Here is a 22,863-nt window from a genome sequence, read left to right as displayed (position 1 = left end):
TTTAAAAAAGCCACGGTTAGGGCTTAAGTGGAACAAATTTTTTTAAAAAATCCAATACTACCATTTAATATGAAAAAAGAAAATATATATATTTTTTTTAAATTCAAGACTGCTGTTTAAGTAGATAAAAATTTTTTAAAAAATCACGACAATGGCTTAAGAGTCAAAAATATTTTTTAAAAATCCACGACAATGGCTTAAGAGGCAAAAATATTTTTAAAAATCCACAACAATGGTTTATTACAAAAAAAATATTTTTTAAAAAAAATCCAAGGTTATTGTTTTGAGTGAAAGAAATATTTTTTAAAGATCCACGACTAGTGGAAACTAGTATTTTTAAAAAATCCAGGACTACCATTAAATATAAAATATTTTTTTTTTTAAATTCAAGACACCTGTTTAAGTGGAAATTTTTTTTTATAAATCAAGTACTTGGAGTTAGGCGGAAAAAATATTCTAAAAAATCCAAGGCTATTGCTTTGAGTGAAAAAAATATTTTTTAAAAATCTACTGCTATGGGTTAAGTGAAAAAAATATTTTTAAAAAATCCAAGACTACTGTTTAAGCTGATAAAATATTTTTTTAATCCTTTAATTTGTTTTAAGTGGAGAAAATATTTTTTTAAAAATCCACCACCGTGGTTTAAGTGGAAAAATATTTTAAAGAAGTTCAAGACTACTTTTTAAGTTGAAAAAATATATATATATTTTTTAATATCTATGACTTTGGGTTAAGCGAAAAAATATTGTTGAAAAATCCACGGTTTTAGTTTAAGTGGAAAAAAAAATTTTTTTAAATCCACGACAATGGATTTAGTGGAAAAAATATTTTTCAAAAATCCACAACTATGGTTTAAGTGGAAAGAATTTTTAAAAAAAAAAATTACAGACTACTGTTTAAGTTGAAAAAATATATAAATTATCCATGACTTTGGATTAAGTGAAAAAATATTTTTTAAAAATCCACGACTTTGGTTTAAGTGGAAAAAATATTTTTTTAAAAATCCACGACAATGGTTTAAGTGGAAAAAATATTTTTTTTTTAATCCCGGTGGTTTAAGTGGAAAAATATTTTTTTTTAAATCCACGACTTTGGTTTAAGTTGAACAAATATTTTTTTAAAAATCCACGACTATGGTTTAAGTGAAAAAAATAGTTTATTTTAAATCCCGATGGTTTAAGTGGAAAAATTATTTTTTTTTTTTTAAATCCACGTCAATTGTTTATGGCGAAAATCAAGGACTGTGGTTTAAATGGCAAAAATATTAAAAAAAACCAATGGATTTTTTTTTTTTTTTGTAAAAAACTCACATTAAAAATTCTGTTAAAATTTTAAAAATACAAAATGCAGGCATTATATTAGGGTCTATTCGACGACGTGGACCTACATAGGCAACATTTGTCATAAGCCATTACAAAATTCAAATGCAAAACTTGAAAAAAAAAAATTCGGTGAATAACGTAGCTAATATCATCAAAATACCGAATTTCAGAATATACCGTTATATGGGGGCTATACGAAGACGTGGACCTGCACAGACAATTTTCTGTCGTAGGCTAAAGTATCCATTTCGAACTTTAAATACCAAATTTGAAGCAATTCCGGTGAATAATATTGCTAAAATCATCAAAATACCGAATATCGGGAGGTACCGTTATATTGGGGCTACACGAAGTCGTGGATCTGCACAGACAATTTTCTCTCATAGGCTGTAATATCCATTACGAACTTCAAATACCAAATTTGAAACATTTCCGGTATATAATGTTGCTAAAATCATCAAAATACCGAATATCTGGAGGTACCGTTCTATGGTGGCTATACGAAGATGATGACCTGCACAGACAATTTTTTTTCAATTTTTCCCATTTACGAACTTATCTTGCCTACTGGAAAAATAAACATGTGTGCAAAATTTTAGACTTCTATTTCAATTCGTTCGGTCAGACAGACCGACAGACGGACATCGCTAAATCGACTTAGAAATTTACGCTGATCAAGAGTATCCAAGACTTTGGTTTAAGTATAATTTTTTTTTTTTTTAAATCCACGACAGAAAAAATATTTTTTTTTAAAGTCCAGTGGATTTTATTTTTGTAAAAAATTCCCAACTGATTACATTTGGAAAAAATATTTTCAATAACTCCACGATTGTTATTGATCAGGAAAAAAATATTTAAAAAAAAATACCTGACTGCCTTAGGTTTAAAATTTCAATATTTAAGGAGTTATGGGCATTTTAAATTACCCTAATTTTTCTCCATTAAAATACCATAAAAATTCCGAAATGTCAATATTTAAGGAGTTATGACCATTTTCAGATACCCTATGTTTTCTCCTTTAGAAACTCCAATTTAAAACACCCTAAAAAAGACGGAAATGTCAATATTTAAGGAGTTATGACCATTTTCAGATATCCTATTTCTCCTCCTTAAGGTACTGCAATTTAAAGCACCCTAAGCCCGAAATGTCAAGGAGGATAAGGATATTTATGGTCATTTTAAAATACCATTTAAAAAGGTCCCAAACTAAAAATCTTAAAAAAATTATGTCTCCTATTGTCACGATTTTTCACGTTTTTTTTTATTCAAAACCTCAGAGACGATCACAAAACATTTGAACTTGACAGGCCCGTATGCCATTCATGACATAATTCCATTCAATCATGTATTTTCCCCGGGGCATGGGGAAAATTTGAAATGCCTCATCATCGAATGTCATGTTGCGTATTATGATATTTTTCTAAGTAGAAGGAGGAGAGAAAATAAATTAATAAAAATTTAAAAAAAAATCTCTCTCCCTTTCTCTCTCACCTCATAGGGACACGTGTGATTCATGTTGGTGTATTTGGTAAATTTCTCATAATATGTGGACCAGAAATGATTGCGCGACCCCTTTTTCCGGGCCAAATTACAAAAATCAAATAGGTCATTGTAGAGATAGGGCTGGAGCTTTTTGCCGGCCTTGCGATAGAGTTTGGCATTTATCTGGGAGGGGAAAATTAAAAATCAGAACATTAGGGGTGTAGTTAAAAATTCACCTACCACAATACTGTTAATCTTTTGCAATAAATCCGCATGTATATTGATGACCGGCTTACGATTATTTTGTCTGTCAACATCACAGATTTTGAAATTCACAAAAGTGGGATCCAAAACCTTGCACTCCGTTTTAGTTAAATTCATGGGACGAAATTTATCCATTTTCACAGGAACCACAAAAAATTGAATTCCAATCAGAAATAACCAATATGACCTCAATTTTTTCATAATGTTGTCGTCAACGAGTTAATGTGGCGAGGAAATTCAATCAAATACCAAGTAAATATTTTAAAAATATTATTTTTTTTTATCGAAAAAAGACAATCTATTTGTGATATTTATGTATAAATAATTATGTTTGATTGGATGGCGGAAAATTGAAAAATTTCATGGTAATTTTCAATGAAAATGGGAAATGAAAACATTTCGATTTTTAAGAGGTCTATTTTTATTGAAATTTGAGGGGATGAGGTCAATCATACAAGAGAGCAGGGAACAAGGAAAAAATCTGGAAGTTCGACCAGGCTGATTTTTGAATACCCTCCACTATTTAAAACGAATTTTGGCAATTTTCAAAAAAATAAATTTGAAAAAAAAAAATCGGTAGCTAAAAATGTAGCTAAAATCAACAACATACCGAATATCGGGAGGAACCGTTATATTGGGGCTACACGAAGTAGTGGACCTGCACAGACAATTTTCTGTCATAGGCTGTAGTATCCATTACGAACTTCAAATACCAAATTTGAAACATTTTCGGTGAATAAGAACGCTAAAATCGTCAAAATACCGAATCTCGGGAGCTACCGTTATATGGGGGCTACACGAAGAAGTGGACCTGTACAGACAATTTTCTGTCCTAGGCTGTAGTATCCATTACGAACTTCAAATATCAAATTTGAAACAATTCCGGTGAATAGTGTCGCTCAAATCATCAAAATACCGATTATCAGGAGGTACCTTTATATGGGGGCTACACGAAGACGTGAACCTGCACAGACAATTTTCTGTGGTAGGCTGTAGTATCCATTGCGAACTTTAAATACGAAATTTGAAACATTTCCGGTGAATAATATCGCTAAAATCATCAAAATACCGAATATCGGGAGGTACCGTTATATGGGGGCTATACGAAGTCGAGGGCCTGCAAAGACAATTTTCTGTCGTAGGCAGTAATATCCATTACGAACTTCAAATACATAATTTGAAACATTTCCGGTGAATAATATCGCTAAAATCATCAAAATACCGAGTATAGGGAGGTACCTTTATATGGGGGCTGCACGAAGACGTTGACCTGAAAAGACAATTTTCTGTCATAGGCTGTAGTATCCGTTGCGAACTTCAAATACATAATTTGAAATATTTCCGGTGAATAATGTCGCTAAAATCATCAAAATACCGAATATTGGGAGGTACCGTTATATGGGGGCTACACGAAGACGTGTACCTGAAAAAACAATTTTCTGTCGTAAGCTGTAGTACCCATTGCAAATTTCAAATACCAAATTTGAAACAATTCCGGTGAATAATGTCGCTAAAATCATCAAAATACCGATTATCGGGAGGTACCGTTATATGGGGGCTATACGAAGACGTGGACCTGCAAAGACAATTTTCTGTCTTAAGCTGTATTATCTATTACGACCTTCAAATACCAAATTTGAAACAATTCCGGTAAATAATGTCGCCAAAATCACCAAAATACCGAATATCGGGAGGTACTGATATATAGGGGCTATACGAAGACGTGGACCTGCACAGACAATTTTCTGTCATAGGCTATAGTATCCATTATAAACTTCAAATACCAAATTTAAATCATTTCCGGTGAATAATGTCGCTAAAATAATCAAAATACCGAGGTATGGTTATATGGGGGCTATACGAAGATGTGGACCTGCAAAGACAATTTTCTGTCGTAGGTTGTAGTATCCATTACGAACTTCAAATACCAAAATTGGAAGAATTCCCGTGAATAATGTCGCTAAAATTAACAAAATACCGAATATCGGGAGGTACCGTTATATGGGGGCTACACGAAGAAGTGGAGCTGTACAGACAATTTTCTGTCTTAGGCTGTAGTATCCATTGTGAACTTCAAATACAAAATTTCAAACATTTCCGGTGAATAATGTCTCCAAAATTATCAAAATACCGAATATCGGGGGGTACCGTTATATGGGGACTATACGAAGACGTGAACCTGCAAAGACAATTTTCTGTCGTAGGTTGTAGTATCCATTACGAACTTCAAATACCAAAATTGGAAGAATTCCCGTGAATAATGTCGCTAAAATTAACAAAATACCGAATATCGGGAGGTACCGTTATATGGGGGCTACACGAAGAAGTGGAGCTGTACAGACAATTTTCTGTCTTAGGCTGTAGTATCCATTGTGAACTTCAAATACAAAATTTCAAACATTTCCGGTGAATAATGTAGCTAAAATCGTCAAAATACCGAATCTCGGGAGGTACCTTTATATGGGGGCTATACGAAAACGTGGACCTGAAAAAACAATTTTCTGTCGTAGCCGGTAATATCCATTACGAACTTCAAATACCAAATTTGAAATATTTCCGGTGAATGATGTCGCTTAAATCACCAAAATACCGAATATCGGGGGGTACTGTTATATGGGGGCTATACGAATAACTGGACCTGAAAAGACAATTTTCTGTCGTAGCCGGTAATATCCATTACGAACTTCAAATACCAAATTTGAAACATTTCCGGTGAATAATGTCGCTAAAATCATCACAATTCCGAATATCGGGAGATACCGTTATATGGGGGCTGTACGAAGACATGGACCTACAGAGACAATTTTCTGTCGTAGGCTGTAATATCCATTACAAACTTCAAACTCCAAATTTGAAACAATTCCGGTGAATAGTGTCTCCCAAATCATCAAAATACCGAATATCGACAGGTACTGATATATGGGGGCTATACGAAGACGTGGACCAGAAAAGACAGTTTCCTGTCGTAGGATGTAGTATCCATTATGAACTTTAAATACCAAATTTGAAACATTTCCGGTGAATAATATCGCTAAAATCATCAAAATACAGATTATCGGGAGGTACCTTTATATGGGGGCTATACGAAGATGTAGACCTGCAAAGACAATTTTCTGTCATAGGCTATAGTATCCATTATGAACTTCAAATACCAAATTTGAAAAAATTCCGGTGAATAATGTCGCTAAAATCATCAAAATACTGAATATTGGGAGGTACCGTTATATGGGGGCTATACGAAGACGTGGACCTGCAAAAACAATTTTCTGTTGTAGGCTGTAGTATCCATTGCGAACTTCAAATACCAAATTTGAAATATTTCCGTTGAATAATGTCGCTCAAATCATCAAAATACCGAATATCGGGAGGTACCGTTATATGGGGGCTATACCAAAACGTGGACCTACATAGCCTATTTTCAATACCAAAAGTCCTACAGACATAATACACATTTGAGTAAAATTTTATCAACCTACTTCATTTCGTGCGGAAGCTACAGTGATTTCCACAGACGGAAAGGCGGACGGACATCGCTAAATCGACATAGGAAGATTTTCCATGAGAGGGCACCTATGAGGCCTCCTATTTAAGGCATTTAATCTGACTTAAGTTATTCCTTATGGAAAAAATGTTCGATTTTTGAGAGGTCTACTTTTGCAAACATTTTTTGGGGATGAGGTCAATTATCCATGAGAACAGAGAAAAAGCCCCAAAAAAAAAAGGCTCTGCTAGAGGAGAGCTCATGTAAGGAAGATTTTCCATGAGGGGGGCACCTATGAGGCTTTCTATTCAAGGGAGTTCAGTGTTCCCCCCATTCGATAGAAGGCCCCATAGGTTCTCTCATGGAAAAACTTCATTCAAAAAAGCTCCTGTTTCCATAGAAAAGCTTTTGTTTCAATAGAAGGTCGCTTTTAGGTATATTATACATTGGAGAGCTATGGGTAGAGGGTTTTGTAGGCTCTCTCTTATGGACTTTGGAAAAGGTCTAAAATTTTATGGATTTCTAGGTCTAAAATTTTAGCAATGAAGTTAAACTTCCATGAGGGCAGAGAGAAAGTCCTGAAAAAAGCTCTCTTTTAGGATCGTCATCCAAAGGAGAGCTGATTTAAGGTAGTTTTTTTTCAATGAGAGGGCACCTAGAGACTTTCTATTCAAAGGAAATGCATGTGTTCTCCTTCGAATAGAAGGCCCCATAGGTTCTCTCTCATGGAGAAACTTCCTTCAAAAAGGCTCCTTCAAAAAAGCTCTTGTTTCCATAGAAAAGCTTTTGTTTCAATAGAAGGCCATTTTGGGGTTTTTATCCATTGGAGAGTTATGAGTAGAGGGCTTCGTAGGCTCCCTATTATGGTCTTTGAAAAAGGGAAATCAAGACATTTCTAGGCCAAAATTTTTGGTAATGAAATTAAACTTCCATGAGGGCAGAGAGAAAGTCCTGAAAAAAGCTCTCTTTTAGGATCGTCATCTAAAGGAGAGCTGATTTATGGTAGTTTTTTTCAATGAGAGAGCACTTATGAGACCTTCTATTCAAAGGAAATGCATGTGTTCTCCTTCGAATAGAAGGCCCCATAGGTTCTCTGTCATGGAGAAACTTCCTCCAAAAAAAGCTCTTGATTTCCAAGAAAAGCTTTTTAGGCAATAGAAGGTCTTTTAGGCTTTTTATCCATAGGTGTACTCACATGAGGTCACATTTTTGTAGAAAAGTTCTCTCTAAGAGAAATCATATCCTCTCCCATAAAATATTCCCCTCCCATAAAATATTTCAAACAAGGAATCCTTCCTTCCACACATCTCCTTAAAACTCCACCCCAAAAAAACTCACAATTTTTCACAACTCCCTTGCCAATCCAATGGCATTTGAAAAACTTGCTGCCAAAATGAAACTCAAATATTGTCATAATAAGGATTGGAAATAGAAAAAAAAATCGGCAACAAAAAAATCCAACCGACCAGAGAGAAAAAGCTAACGAATGACATCCTAGACTTTAAATACAATTGTAAGTTTTTTGCAGTTCATTTAAAACATTTTCACAAAAAAACGAAATGAAAAAAGGAAAGAACAAAAAAACCTTCAGCAAACAATTCTCTCCACTCAAATCCATTTCAAGTGAAATTGTATTTCAACACTTTGGCATTACCATGTTCTGTTCGGAAAAAACTACGATTTTTTATTAAAAAAAAAAAAAAAAACAGGAAATGGAGTTAGTGGCCAGTTGTAATGGGCCAAAGGCCAGCAACAAATAAAAATCAAACAGATGAAGATGAAAACGACCAGCCAATATTACCACAGAGAGGAGAGGGGAATGAGAGGGGAGAGAGAGAGAATAATTTTCTTGAACTCCACTCAAGTATAAAAGGACATGCATGGAGAAATTCTGAACAACTTTATAATCAAATAAATTGCACATTTCATCTCTTCGCACACACTTGCCCATGGAAAATGCATGGGGAAATTTAATTTAAGACCAAAAGATAAGTTTCATTGGATGGAGGGATTAGATTTACATACCAAAGCAAAAGGGAAGTTTTAAAAGGGGCTTTATCAGTATTAAGAAAATAGGAAAACTGGTATAGATGTTGGGAAATATTTTTAAAAAATCCACGTTTTTGGTATCTTGTGAAAAAATATTTAAAAAAAGTATCAGTCGAATTTGCCGACAGATGGATACCCTAAGCCAAAGTTTGATTATTAAAATATATTTGGACTAACAGATTATTATTATTCAAATTATTGCCGTTCTATGGAGTAGGCTTCGAAGGGATGGGTCAATATTGCCCATTTCCTATGTGGGGAAGGTACCAGAGAAATGGTCCGATCTCTACTATCTTTATAACAGATCTTGCGTTGATGGAAATATTGAGATGTACTATGTCTGAATGGAATCGGATGTTAATTTCGCGTTGACCCATTGTGGGGAGGTACTTGATGGAGTGGACCGATATTATCCATTTTTGCACCTGACCTAGAATTGATGCAAATATTACGATTTGCAAAGATGGAGCAAAATCGGATTATCGCTTCTTTTTCTGTGCATGAAAAAAAAAATATATATTTTTGTTGAAAATTTCGACCTTTTGTGGGGGAGGTACCAGAAGGAGTGGACCGATATTGTTCATCTTAACACCAGACCTCGTGTTAATACAAATATTGGGGTGTGTATAATTTGAAGACAATCGGACACTTACATCACATTTTATGAGAGTTGTAATTATTCAAAATTTTCACCCTTTGTGGGGGACGTACTTGATGGAGTGCACCGATATTTTCCATATTCACACCTGACCCAGAACTGATGCAAATATTAGGATTTGAAAAGTTGGAACAAAATTGGATTATCCTTTCTCTATCTGTGCAGAAAAAATATATTTTTTGAAATTTCAACCTTTTTGTGGGGGAGGTACCAGAAGGAGTGGACCGATATTGCCCATCTCTGAACTTGATCTAAGTTTGACAAAAATATTACGATGTAGCAAGTTTGGACCAGTTTTGATAAAATATTTTAGATCTTGAAAAAAAATTTTAATGATATTAACGCTCAAATTTCAAGGCACTGGTAACTGCTAAAAAAAATATTTTTAAAAATTCCACGATATTGACAACTGTTGAAAATATATTTTTGAAAAATCTACGACATTGATAACTGTTGGAAAAATATATTTAAAAAAATCCACGTTTGCGGTAGATGTTAAAGAAAGTATTTTTAAAACATCCACGACTTTAATAACTGTAGAAAAATATTTTTAAAAATCCAGAACCTTAGTAACCGTTGAAAAAATATTAAAGAAAATATTTTTAAAAAAATCCACGTTTATGATAGATGTTGAAAAAATATTTTTAAAAAAAATCCATGTTTATGATAGATGTTGAAACATATTTTTAAAAAAAATCCACGTTTATGATAGATGTTGAAAAAATATTTTTAAAAAAATCCATGTTTATGATAGATGTTGAAACATATTTTTAAAAAAAATCCACGTTTATGATAGATGTTGAAAAAATATTTTTAAAAAAATCCGCGTTTATGATAAATGTTGAAAAAAAAAATTAAAAAAAAATCCACGTTTATGATAGATGTTGACAAAAATATTTTTAAAAAAATCACGTTTATGATAGATGTTGAAAAAATATTTTTAAAAAAATCCACGTTTATGATAGATGTTGACAAAAATATTTTTAAAAAAATCCACGTTTATGATAGATGTTGAAAAAATATTTTTAAAAAAATCCACGTTTATGATAGATGTTGACAAAAATATTTTTAAAAAAATCCACGTTTATGATAGATGTTGAAAAAATATTTTTAAAAAAATCCACGTTTACAGTAGATGTTAAAACATATTTTTAAAAAATCCACGTCTGTGATAGACTTTGAAAAAATAATTATAAAAAATCCACGACTGTAGTAACTATTGAAAAAATATATATTTTTTTAAATCCACGACAGTTCTAGATGTTGAAAAATATTTTTAGAAAAACCCACGGTTGTGGTAGAAACTGAAAAAATATTTTTAAAAAAATTAACGTTTGTGGCATATTTTAAAAATATTTTTCATATTTTAAAAATTATTTTTCAAACAAAATTGGCATTTAAGGTAGATGTTTATTTTATTTTATTTTTTTCAGTTTAAATGAATATAATGTAATAATATATCTTAAAAATATTTTTTAAAGATCCAGGTTTTGTGGTAGATTTAGAAAAAATATTTTTTTATAAAATACAGGACTATGACTTAAATGGAAATAATAAAATTAAATAATAATATATCTTAAAACTTATGTTTAAAAAATTCACGACTGTTATACATATATCTTAAAAAATATTTTTAAAAAATCCACGACTTTTATATATTTTAAAATTTTTTTTAAAACATTCACGGCTGTTATATATTCTAAACACAAAATCGACGTTTTTGCAGATGGTGAGAAATATTTTTGAAAAAACTACGTTTGTAATAAATTTTGAAAAAAAAAATTTAAAAATTCCATATTTTTGCAGATGTTGAAAAAATATTTTTTTTTAAATCCACCACTGTTGTAGGTTTTGAAAAAATATTTTTAAAAATTCCACAAGTTTTAAGTTGTTTTTAAAAAATCCTAAAATATTTAAGATGTTAAAAAAATATAGTTATATGCCTTGAAAAAATATTTTTAAAAAATCCACGAATGTTATATGCCTTGAAAAAATATTTTTAAAAAATCTACGACTGTTATATATCTTAAAAAAATATTTTTAAAAAATCCACGACTGTTATATATCTTAAAAAAATATTTTTAAAAAATCCACGATTGTTATATGCCTTGAAAAAATATTTTTAAAAAATCCACGAATGTTATATGCCTTGAAAAAATATTTTTAAAAAATCCACGACTGTTATATATCTTAAAAAAATGTTTTTCAAAAATCCACGAATGTTATATGCCTTGAAAAAATATTTTTAAAAAATCCACGACTGTTATATATCTTAAAAATATATTTTTTAAAAATCCACAATAGTTATATATTTTAAAAATATTTTTAAAAAATCCACGACTGTTATATATCTTCAAAAATATTTTTTAAAAAAATCCACGACATTCTTAGATGTTGAAAAAATATTTTTAAAAAATCCACGACTGTTCTAGATGTTGAAAAAATATTTTTTAAAAAATCCACGAAAACGTATATGTTGGAAAAAATATTTTTCAAAAATCGACAACTGCTGCAGATGTTGAAAAAATATTTTAAAAAATCCACGACTGTTGTAGATGTTGAAAAAATATTTTTAAAAAATCCATGACTGCTGTAGATGTTGAAAACATACTTTTAAAATATCGACGACTGCTGTCGATGTTGAAAAAATATTTTTAAAAAATCCACGACTGTTGTAGATGTTGAAAAAATATTTTTAAAAAATCCACAATTGTTGTAGATCTTGAAAAAATATTTTTTTAAAAATCCACGATTGTTGTAAATGTTGAAAAAATATTTTTAAAAAATTCACGAATGTTGTAGATGTTGAAAAAATATTTTTCAAATAATCCACGACTGTTGTAGATGTTGAAAAAATATTTTTTTAAAAAAATCAAGACTGTTGTAGATGTTGAAAAAATATTTTTAAAAAAATCCACGACTAATGCAGATGTTGAAAACATATTTTTAAAAAATCCGCGACTGTTGTTGAAAAAATATTTTTAAAAAATTCACGACTGTTGTTGAAAAAATATTTTTAAAAAATCCACGACTGTCATATATCGTAATTTTTTTTTTCATTTTTAAAAATTTACGACTGTTATATATCTGAAAAATAAAAATATTTTTAAATAATTTACTATTGTTATATATCAAAAAAATATATTTAAAAAATTTATAACTGTTATATATTTATAAAAAAAATATTTTTAGAAAATCCCCGAAAACACACATTTTTAAAAATCAGACAAGTCGAAAAGTACTTCTAAAAATCCATGACTTTTAGATGTGTTGAAAATTTTAGTTTCAAAAATGAACAACAACTGGTAAAACTATTGTAAGATCTTCTGTCTCCACAAGACCCCACATTTCCCATTTTGATCTCTATCACCTTTTGTGTTTTATACATCGTTGCCTCGTTTTAATGTTTAAATAATTTTTCTTGTTTAACAATCATATTTTCTTTGCTGTCTATTCTTGTCTCGGAAAATGAAAAAGTTTTTCATCATCATCAACAGCATCTCATTATAGACGTCAGCGTGAATATTATCAAATGTATCCTTGTGCTCGTTCCGGGCAGCACTTGTCTCTAGTCCTCTCTCACTCTTGTGTAAGTAGTTGTTTGTTATTTTGTTTGTGTTAGTGCGTTTGCTTACTACTACAAATAAAAGTTTATTATAATTTTTGTATTTTTTTTTTCTTTATTTCCGTCATTTTCTTGTTATTTTATTTTGTTTATTTTGTTTTTCTGTTCTTTTCCGTCATCATTTGAAAGTTCTTCAGAGTATTAACAAAATAACGAAAATTGCATATTTACAAATAACTATGCAATTTAATGTTGTTGTTGTTGTTGCAGACACACACACAGACCCAGAAGAGAGAAAGCTAAACTTTTCATTTTTCACATTATTATTTGTTTTTGTTTTGCCAGCGTTTTCAATAAGAATTTGTTACAAAGTTTATTTGTCGTTTTTCTATTTTTCCCCCATTGCTAAGGAAGTTTTTCAGGGAGAGGGGGTGTGGGAGGAGGGTGTTTCCGTGTTTTGTGTGTTTACTTAAGGGCAAATAGACAGACTTTGAAATAAAATTATAATGAAAGTAATAAATTTGGAGAATGTGTGTGTGTGTGCGGTAAACAGGATGTGGTGATTTAGTCAATTCGAAATCGGAATATGGAGAGAATATATTTCATATACTATTAAAATATATAACAGTCGTGGACTTTTAACAATATTTTTTAAGATATATAACAGTCGTGGATTTTTTAACAATATTTTTTGATATATAAAAGTCGTTGATTTTTTAAAAATATATTTTTTCAACATCTACAAAAGTCGTGGATTTTTTAAAAATATTTTTTCAACATCTACAACAGCCGTGGATTTTTTAAAAACTTTTTTACGACATCTACAACAGGCGTGGTTTTTTTAAAAACTTTTTTACGACATCTACAACAGTCGGGAATATTTTTATATATATGTTCAACATCTACAACTGTCGTGATTTTTTTTAAAAATATTTTTTCTACATCTACAACAGTCGTGGATTTTTTAAAAAATATTTTTCAACATATACAACAGTCGTGAAATTTTTAAAAATATTTTTTCAACATCTACAACAGTCGTAGATTTTTTAAAAATATTTTTTCAATATCTGCCACAGTCGTGGATTTTTTAAAAATATTTTTTCGATCTCTTCAATAGTCGTGGATTTTTTAAAAATATTTTATCAATATCAAAAACATTCGTGGATTTTTTAAAAATATTTTTTCAACATCTACAACAGTCGTGGATTTTTTAAAAATATTTTTTCAATATCTACAACAGTTGTGGGTTTTTTAAAAATATTTTTTCAACATGTACAACAGTCGTGGACTTTTTAACAATATTTTTTCAATATCTACAACAGTTGTGGTTTTTTTAAAAATATTTTTAAAAAATCCAGAACAGTCGTGGATTTTAAAAATTTTTTTAACATCTACAACAGTCGTGGGTTTTTCAAAATTAATTTTTCCAACATCTACACTTTTGTGGATTTTTTAAAAAATTTTTTTCAACATCTTCAACAGTCGTGGATTTCTAAAAATATATTTTTTCAAAATCTACAACAGTGGTGGATTTTTTAAAAATATTTTTCAAAATCGACAACATTCGTGGATTTTTTAAAAATATATTTTTTTAACATCTACAACAGTCGGAATATCTACAACAGTCGTGGATTTTTTAAAAATATTTTTTCAAAATCTGCAACAGTGGTGGATTTTTAAAAATATTTTTTTTTCAACATTTACAACAGTCGTGGATTTTTTAAAAATATTTTTTCCAACATCTACAAAAGTCGTGGATTTTTTAAAAATATTTTTTCCAACATCTACAACAGTCGGGGAATTTAAAAATATTTTTTCAACATCTACAACAGTCGCGGATTTTTAAAAATATATTTTTTCAACATCTACGAATGTCGTGGATTTTTAAAAAGATATTTTTACAACATCTAGAACAGTCGTGGATTTTTAAAAATATTTTTTCAACATCTGCAACAGTTGTGGATTTTTAAAAATATTTTTTCAACATCTGCAACAGTCGTGGATTTTTTAAAAATATTTTTTCCAACATGTACAGCAGTCGTGGATTTTTTAAAAATAGTTTTTCAACATTTACAAAAGTCGTGGATTTTTTAAAAATATTTTTTCCAACATCTACAACAGTCGTGGATTTTTATAAAAATATTTTTTTGATTAATACAACAGTCGTGGATTTTTATAAAAATATTTTTTTGATTAATGCAACAGTCGTGGATTTTTTTAAAAAATTTTTTTTTCAACATCTACAACAGTAGTGGACTTTTTAAAAATATTTTTTTCAATATCTACAACAGTCGTGGATTTTTCAAAAATATTTTTTGACATCTACAACAGTCGTGGATTTTTATAAAAATATTTTTTCAACATCTAGAACAGTCGTGGATTCTTTTTAAAAAAAAAATTTCAACATCTACAACAGTCGTGGATTTTTTAAAAATATTTTTTCAACATCTAGAACAGTCGTGGATTTTTTAAAAATATTTTTTCAACATCTAGAACAGTCGTGGATTTTTTAAAAATATTTTTTCAACATCTAGAACAGTCGTGGATTTTTTAAAAATATTTTTTCAACATCTAGAACAGTCGTGGATTTTTTAAAAATATTTTTTCCAACATATACGTTTTCGTGGATTTTTTAAAAATATTTTTTCGACATCAACAACAGTCGTGGATTTTTCAAAAATATTTTTTGACATCTACAACAGTCGTGGATTTTTTTAAAAATATTTTTTCAACATCTACAATAGCCGAGGATTTTTTAAAAATATTTTTTCGATCTCTTCAATAGTCGTGGATTTTTTAAAAATATTTTTTCGATCTCTTCAATAGTCGTGGATTTTTTAAAAATATTTTTTCGATCTCTTCAATAGTCGTGGATTTTTTAAAAATATTTTTTCGATCTCTTCAATAGTCGTGGATTTTTTAAAAATATTTTTTCGATCTTTTCAATAGTCGTGGATTTTTTAAAAATATTTTTTCGATCTCTTCAATAGTCGTGGATTTTTTAAAAATATTTTTTCGATCTCTTCAATAGTCGTGGATTTTTTAAAAATATTTTTTCGGTCTCTTCAATAGTCGTGGATTTTTTAAAAATATTTTTTCGTTCTCTTCAATAGTCGTGGATTTTTTAAAAATATTTTTTCGATCTCTTCAATAGTCGTGGATTTTTTAAAAATATTTTTTCGATCTCTTCAATAGTCGTGGATTTTTTAAAAATATTTTTTCAACATCTGCTTTAAGCGTGGATTTTTTTAAAAAATATTTTTTCAACATATGCATTATTCGTGAATTTTTTAATAATATTTTTTCAATATCTACGACAGTTGTGGATTTTTAAAAACATTTTTTCAACATCTGCATTAGTCGTGGATTTTTTAAAAATATTTTTTTAACATCTACAACAGTCGTGGATTTTTTAAAAATATTTTTTAACATCTGCATTAGTCGTGGATTTTTTTTAAATATTTTTTTCGATTTCTACAACAGTCGTGGATTTTTAAAAAAATATTTTTTTAAGATATATAACTGTCGTTGAATTTTTTAAAAATATTTTTTCAACATCTACAGTAGTCGTGGATTTTTAAAAATATTTTTTTTTCAACATCTACAACAATCGTTGATTTTTTAAAAATATTTTTCAAAATCTACAACAGTTGTGGATTTTTTAAAAATATTTTTTTAACGTCTACAGCAGTCGTGGATTTTTTAAAAATATTTTTTTCCACATCTACAACAGTCGTGGATTTTTTTTAAAAATTTTTTAACAACTACAACAATTGTGGATTTTTTAAAAATATTTTTTCCAACATCTACAACAGTCGTGGATTTTTTAAAAATATTTTTTCGATCTCTTCAATAGTCGTGGGTTTTTTAAAAATATTTTTTCGATTTCTACAACAGTCGTGGATTTTTTAAAAATATTTGTTAAACATCGACAGCAGTCGTGGTTTTTTTTAAAAATATTTTTTCAACATCTACAACAGTCGTGGATTTTTTAAAAATATTTTTTCCAGCATCTACACTTTCGTGGATTTTTTTATACCCTCCACTAAAATATGGAGGGTATGGAGGATTTTTTTTTAATTTTTCATTATTTTTTCAAATCCGAAAAACAATATTTTTCCTCATATATTCCACAGTGCAGATCCATTCCCAAAAATCAATTAAGTTTCGACTGGATCTTTCCAAATTTTAAATGACAAATTTTGCGGTAAATGGCCTAATTGATCTGCCAGTCTGTTCGGTCATCAAATATGTCGCCTTCAGTCGAGCGTGACGGAGAAAATTAATTACATATTTTATACATTTTTATAAACTGAGTTATTATTTAAATCATTCCAATCAAACAGATGGTTCCAATTTCTAAAAATTGAATAAAAAATAAAAGCGATAATGAAAAAGTATCATTTCTATTTATTGTATCTCGTTGCAATACCAGGTATCCTTGGTTCGAAACAGCTATCCTTGAGGGTAGTTTCAACCGAGTGTGAAACTACGGATGATAGTTTGGTGAAATTTGATCGGTGTTCTGTGGACAAAAATGCCAAAAATCAAATGGCCTGGAATGTCGATTTACAGCTGTTGCAGGTGGTGCGCACGGTGGAGGTAGGGAAAAACTATTTTTTATTAATTTTTTATATTTCTGCAAATTTTTTTTCCCCTCTGCCAGATCGAAGCCAAGCTCCTGCGCAAGGTCAACAAGAAATTCCAACCTTTCCTCTATGAGGACACCGTCGATTTGTGTGATTTCTTGAAGCGCCAACAGAAACGTCACATTTTCTGGGGTCGAGTCTATAAAATGGCCCTGAAATATTCCAATTTGAATCACTCATGTCCCTTTGATGTAGGTTCAAATAAAAATATATATTTTTTTTATTTTTTGCAAAAAATTATTTTTTTTTTTATAAAATTCCAGCATTCAATTGTCATACGCGATTTCCTATTCGATGATGATGTCTTCAAGGCCCTACCATTTCCCAGGGGCCATTATTTAATAGATCTACATTTTATGTTAAATTCGGAGCCAAAATTACGCATTAAATTTCAAGTGGCCAGGCAATAATAATTACTTGTGAAAAATGAAATTTCAAATAAATTCCAAAAAAAAAAAAAAAAATATTTGAGTGGATTATAATCTAAAAAAAACCAAAAATAATAAATTTTAATAATATCCTTACCAGTATTGAAAGTCATAAATGTCAGTAATTTGTATTAATATTTACCTGCAAAGAAGGAAAAGAAGAAAGGTATAAATATAATTAGATAACAAGAAAATAAGTTGTAAGTTCGGCCGGGCCGAACTTTGAATACCCTCCACCATTAGTGGACCTGCACCTACAATTTTCTGTCATAGGCTGTAGTATCCATTACGAACTTCAAAGACCAAATTTGAAACAATTTCGGTGAATAATGTCGCTTAAATCACCAAAATACCGAATATGGGGAGGTACCGTTATATGGGGGCTATAAGAACACGTGGACCTGCACAGACAATTTTCTGTTATAGGCTATAGTATCCATTACGAACTTCAAATACCAAATTTGAAACAATTCCGGTGAATAATGTCGCTAAAACCATAAAAATACCGTATATCGGGAGGTACTGTTATATGGTGGCTATACGAAGACGTGAGCCTGCACAGACAATTTTCCGTCATAGGTTGTAGTATCCATTACGAATTTCAAACTCCAAATTTTATACAATTCCGGTGAAAAATGTCACCAAGATCATCAAAATACCGAATATCGGGAGGTACCGTTATATGGGGGCTATACGAAGACGTGGACCTGCATAGGAAATTTTCTGTCACAGGCTGTAGTATCTATTACGAACTTCAAATACCAAATTTGCAACAATTCCGGTGTATAATGTCGCTAAAATAATCAAAATATCGAATCTCGGGAGGTACCATTATATGGGGGCTACACGAAGACGTGGACCTGCATAGGCAATTTTTTGTCCCAGGCTGTAGTATCCATTACGAACTTCAAATAACAAATTTGAAACAATTCCTGTGAATGATGACGCTTAAATCATCCAAATACCGAATATCCGGAGGTAACGTTATATGGTGGCTATATGAAGACGTGGACCTGCTCAGAAAATTTTCTGTCATAGGCCGTAGTATCCATTACGAACTTCAAATACCAAATTTGCAACAATGCCGATGAATAATGTCGCTAAAATCATCCAAATACCGCATATCGGGAGATACCGTTATATGGGGGCTATACCTAAACGTGGACCTATATAGTCAATTTTCAATACCAAAAGTCCTGCAGACCAAAGACACATTTGAGTCAAATTTTTGAGGTTGTTAGAGGTTGATAACTACTTCAATTCGTTCGGAAGCTAGAGTGATTGCCACAGACGTACAGATGGGCGGATGGACACAGGCGAACGGACATGGCTAAATCGACATAGAATTTTATGCTGGTCAAGAAATATATATAGAATATAAATATACTTTGTTTGATCTAAAATGTATATTTCGAGGTGTTACAAACTTCATATACCCTCCATACTATGGTGGAGGGTATGAAAAATTCCGGGTCTCCCTAAAACGAAAATTTATTAAAAAAAAAAACATTTTTAAGGTACTTGTCTGTCTGTCTGGCTGCCAGGTGTGCACGATAACTAACGAAGGGAGTATCCGATTTGGTGCAAATCGTAATATTTTTGTCAAACTTAGATTGAGTTCCGAGATGGGCAGTGTCGGTCCACTCCTTCTGTTTCCTCCCCCACAACAGGTCATATTGTTCATAGAAAATAATTTACCGGATAGGAATAGAACGGATAATCTGATTTTTCTCAAAATTTGCAAATTGTGACATTTACATTGCTGCAAGATCAGGTGCCAGAATGGACAAGATCTGACTACTCCTTCTGGTACCACCACCACAAAGGGTTAACATTTTGAATAACCAAAACGCTCATAAAATGCAAAATAAGCATCCAACTATTTTCAAACTTCGCACATCCCAATATTTCTATCAAAAGAAGATTTGATGAAATGGGATATATCGGACCACTTCTTCAAATATAAACTATGGAGATATAATAGATCGGTCCTCTCTTTCTGGTATCACAACCGCCTTGCTCAGACCCGGAATAGCTTTAAAGACCTTCTTTACAAAATGTTTGAATATTTCCATAACATGTTAAATATGCCTATTTCAAGATATTCTGAACTTATCTTCTGCATCGTGGCTGTTCGAGAAATATTTTAAGGCCCTCTTTGATTGTTTAAAAACGTTTCCATTGTTCAGGATATTCTGCGAGTGGAAATTAATTCCATATTTTCAATTTTATTTATTGCTGCATTTACTTAACCTTTTCTAATCCAAAACGTCGTTTTTTTTAAATTCTCCGAAATTTCTATATCAACAACTTCAATGGTCCGGCCAAACTCTGTAGCAGCGGTATTAGGGTGGTCAAAATTGGGGTGACAACAGTTTTGAGCAGTTCATTTATGTGTTGAATAGCCACCGTCAGATCTGGCACCAAAGTGAGAACTTTCGTTAGACCACCCACCAAGGCCAGTGCGGGGGTGACGGCAATGGCCACATCCAACACGGAGAGGAAGATGAACTGGAAATTTTAAACAAATCAATATTTTCAAATATTCAAAATTATTTATGGAAAAAAATAAAAAATTCTTACACTCAGTAATATGCCTCTTAAAAGTTGGCTCAGACTTCGGCGGGAATACATTTTTGTCGTGAGAATTGTAGTATTAGACAGGGTCATAACAGATTTGGCCTTATATTTGTACTTAAACGTCTATGGAGTAGCTAAAGACACGTTTGTCACGTTTTAAATGCAGGGCAATAAAAAAAATTGAAAGCGATTAGATTTTGTCGTAATTTGAGTTCAGCTGAAAAAATCGTTAATTTCAGGTGAACCTTGTTTTTTATAACCTCCACATAGCATGGAGGGTATATTAAGTTTGTCATTCCGTTTGTAATACCTTGAAATATACATTTTGGACCCCACAAAATAAGAAAGGAAGTAGATTGATAAAATTTTGCTCAAATGTATACTTTTGGTATTAAAAATATGCCATGTAGGTCCACGTTTTGGTATAGTCCCCATATAATTGTACCTCCCGATATTCGGTATTTTGGTGATTTAAGCGACATTATTCACCGGAATTGTTTCAAATTTGGTATTTGAAGGTCGTAATGGACTCTACATCCTATGACAGAAAATTGTATGTGCAGGTCTACGCCTTCGCATAGCCCCCATACAATGGTTCCTCTAGATATTCGGTATTTTGATGATTTTAGCGACATTATTCACCGGAATTGTTTCAAATTTGGTACTTGAAGTTCGTCATGGATACTGCAGCCTATGACAGAAAATTGTTTGTGTAGATCCACGTCGTCGTATAGCTCCCATATAGCAGTACCTCCCTATTTTCGGTATTTTGGTGATTTAAGCGACATTATTCACCGGAATTACTTCAAATTTGGTACTTGAAGTTCGAAATGGATACTACAGCCTGAGACAGAAAATTGCCTATGCAGGTCCAGGTCTTCGTACAGCTCCCATATAACAGTACCTCCCAATATTCAGTTTTTTGATTATCTTAGCGACATTATTCATCGGAATTGTTTCAAATTTGGTGTTAGAAGTTCGTAATGGATACTACAGCCTATGACAGAAAATTGTATCTGCAGGTCCACGTTTTGGTATAGCCCCCATATAACGGTACCTCCCTATATTTCGTATTTTGATGATTTTAACGACATTGTTCACCGGAATTGTTTCAAATTTGGTATCTAAAGTTCGTAATGAATACTGCAGCCTGTGCAGGTCTAGGTCTTCCTATAGTCCCCATATAACTGTACCTCCGTATTTTCGGTATTTTGGTGATTTTAGCGACATTATTCACCGGAAGTGTTTTAAATTTGGTATTTGAAGTTCGTAATGCATACTTCAGCATATGACAGGAGATTGTCTGTGCAGGTCCTCGTCTTCGTATAGCCCCCATATAATGGTACCTCCGGATATTCGGTATTTTGATGGTATTAGCGACATTACTTACCGGAAATGTTTCAAATTTGGTATTTAAAGTTCGTAATGGATATTATAGCCTATGACAGAAAATGTTCTGTGCAGGTCCAAGTCTTCGTATAGCCCCCATATAACTCGACCTCCCGATATTCGGTATTTCGAGGATTTTAGCGACATTTTTCATCGGACTTGTTTCAAATTTGGTATTTGAAAGTTTATAATGGATATTACAGCATATGACAGAAAATTGCCTATGCAGGTCCAGGTCTTCGTACAGCTCCCATATAACAGTACCTCCCAATATTCAGTTTTTTGATTAATTTAGCGACATTATACACCTGAATTGTTTCAAATTTGGTATTTGAAGTTCGTAATGGACTCTACATCCTATGACAGAAAATTGTCTGTGCATGTCCACGTCTTCGTAGAGGCCCCACAGCACGGTACCTCCCTATATTCGGTATTTTGGTGATTTAAGCGACATTATTCACCGGAATTGTTTCAAATTTGATAGTTGAAGTTCCTAATGGATACTACAGCCTATGACAGAAAATTGTATGTGTAGGTCCACGGCTTCGTATAGCCCCAATATAACGGTACCTCCCGATATTCGGTATTTTGGCGTTTTAAGCTACATTATTCACCGGAATTGTTTCAAATTTGGTATCTAGAGTTCGTAATACTAAAGCCTATAACAGAAAAGTGTCTGTGCAGGTCCACGTCTTCGTATAGCCCCCACATAATGGTTCCTCCATATTTTGCGGTATTTTGGTGATTTAAGCGACATTTTTCACCGGAATTGTTTCAAATTTGGTATTTGAAGTTCGTAATGGATACTATAGCCTATGACAGAAAATTGTCTGTGCAGGTCCACGTTTTGGTTAGCCACGGTACCTCCCAATATACGGTATTTTTGACGCACTTGAATATTGCAATGGCTCATGACAAAAATTGCCTATGCAGGTCCGCGGCGTCGTATAGACCCTAATATAACGCCTACATTCGGTAGTTTTAAGATTTTAACAG

The 22,863-nt window shown here is 31.4% G+C and overlaps 2 protein-coding genes across 2 annotated transcripts in view; one reads left to right on the top strand and one right to left on the bottom strand.

The window, feature by feature from the left end:
* The window catches only part of LOC101895185 (calcium-transporting ATPase type 2C member 1), a 297,818-nt gene that overhangs the window by 104,242 nt on the left and 170,713 nt on the right, over positions 1–22,863 (bottom strand). The gene's annotated exons all lie outside the window — the stretch shown is intronic.
* Positions 17,075–17,893, top strand: LOC131805797 (uncharacterized). The gene is made up of 3 exons (XM_059129430.1): positions 17,075–17,423; positions 17,488–17,661; positions 17,734–17,893. Exons 1-3 carry the CDS (start codon positions 17,211–17,213, stop codon positions 17,878–17,880), a joined length of 534 nt encoding a protein of 177 aa, XP_058985413.1. The 5' UTR covers positions 17,075–17,210; the 3' UTR covers positions 17,881–17,893.

This window comes from Musca domestica, unplaced genomic scaffold, assembly GCF_030504385.1.
Source record: "Musca domestica strain aabys unplaced genomic scaffold, Musca_domestica.polishedcontigs.V.1.1 61, whole genome shotgun sequence".
Taxonomy (NCBI): domain Eukaryota; kingdom Metazoa; phylum Arthropoda; class Insecta; order Diptera; family Muscidae; genus Musca; species Musca domestica.
Note: the sequence above shows the minus strand (reverse complement) of the source record. Positions and strands in the feature narration are given on the sequence as shown.

What these genes read in the sequence shown, in the direction of transcription:
- LOC131805797 (XM_059129430.1), top strand. Translation starts at nt 17,211, where the DNA reads ATGAAAAAGTATCATTTCTATTTATTGTATCTCGTTGCAATACCAGGT. An exon ending in AGGTGGTGCGCACGGTGGAG is followed by an intron (nt 17,424 to 17,487) that starts GTAGGGAAAAAC and finishes CCCCTCTGCCAG; the next exon opens with ATCGAAGCCAAGCTCCTGCG. An exon ending in ATCACTCATGTCCCTTTGAT is followed by an intron (nt 17,662 to 17,733) that starts GTAGGTTCAAAT and finishes ATAAAATTCCAG; the next exon opens with CATTCAATTGTCATACGCGA.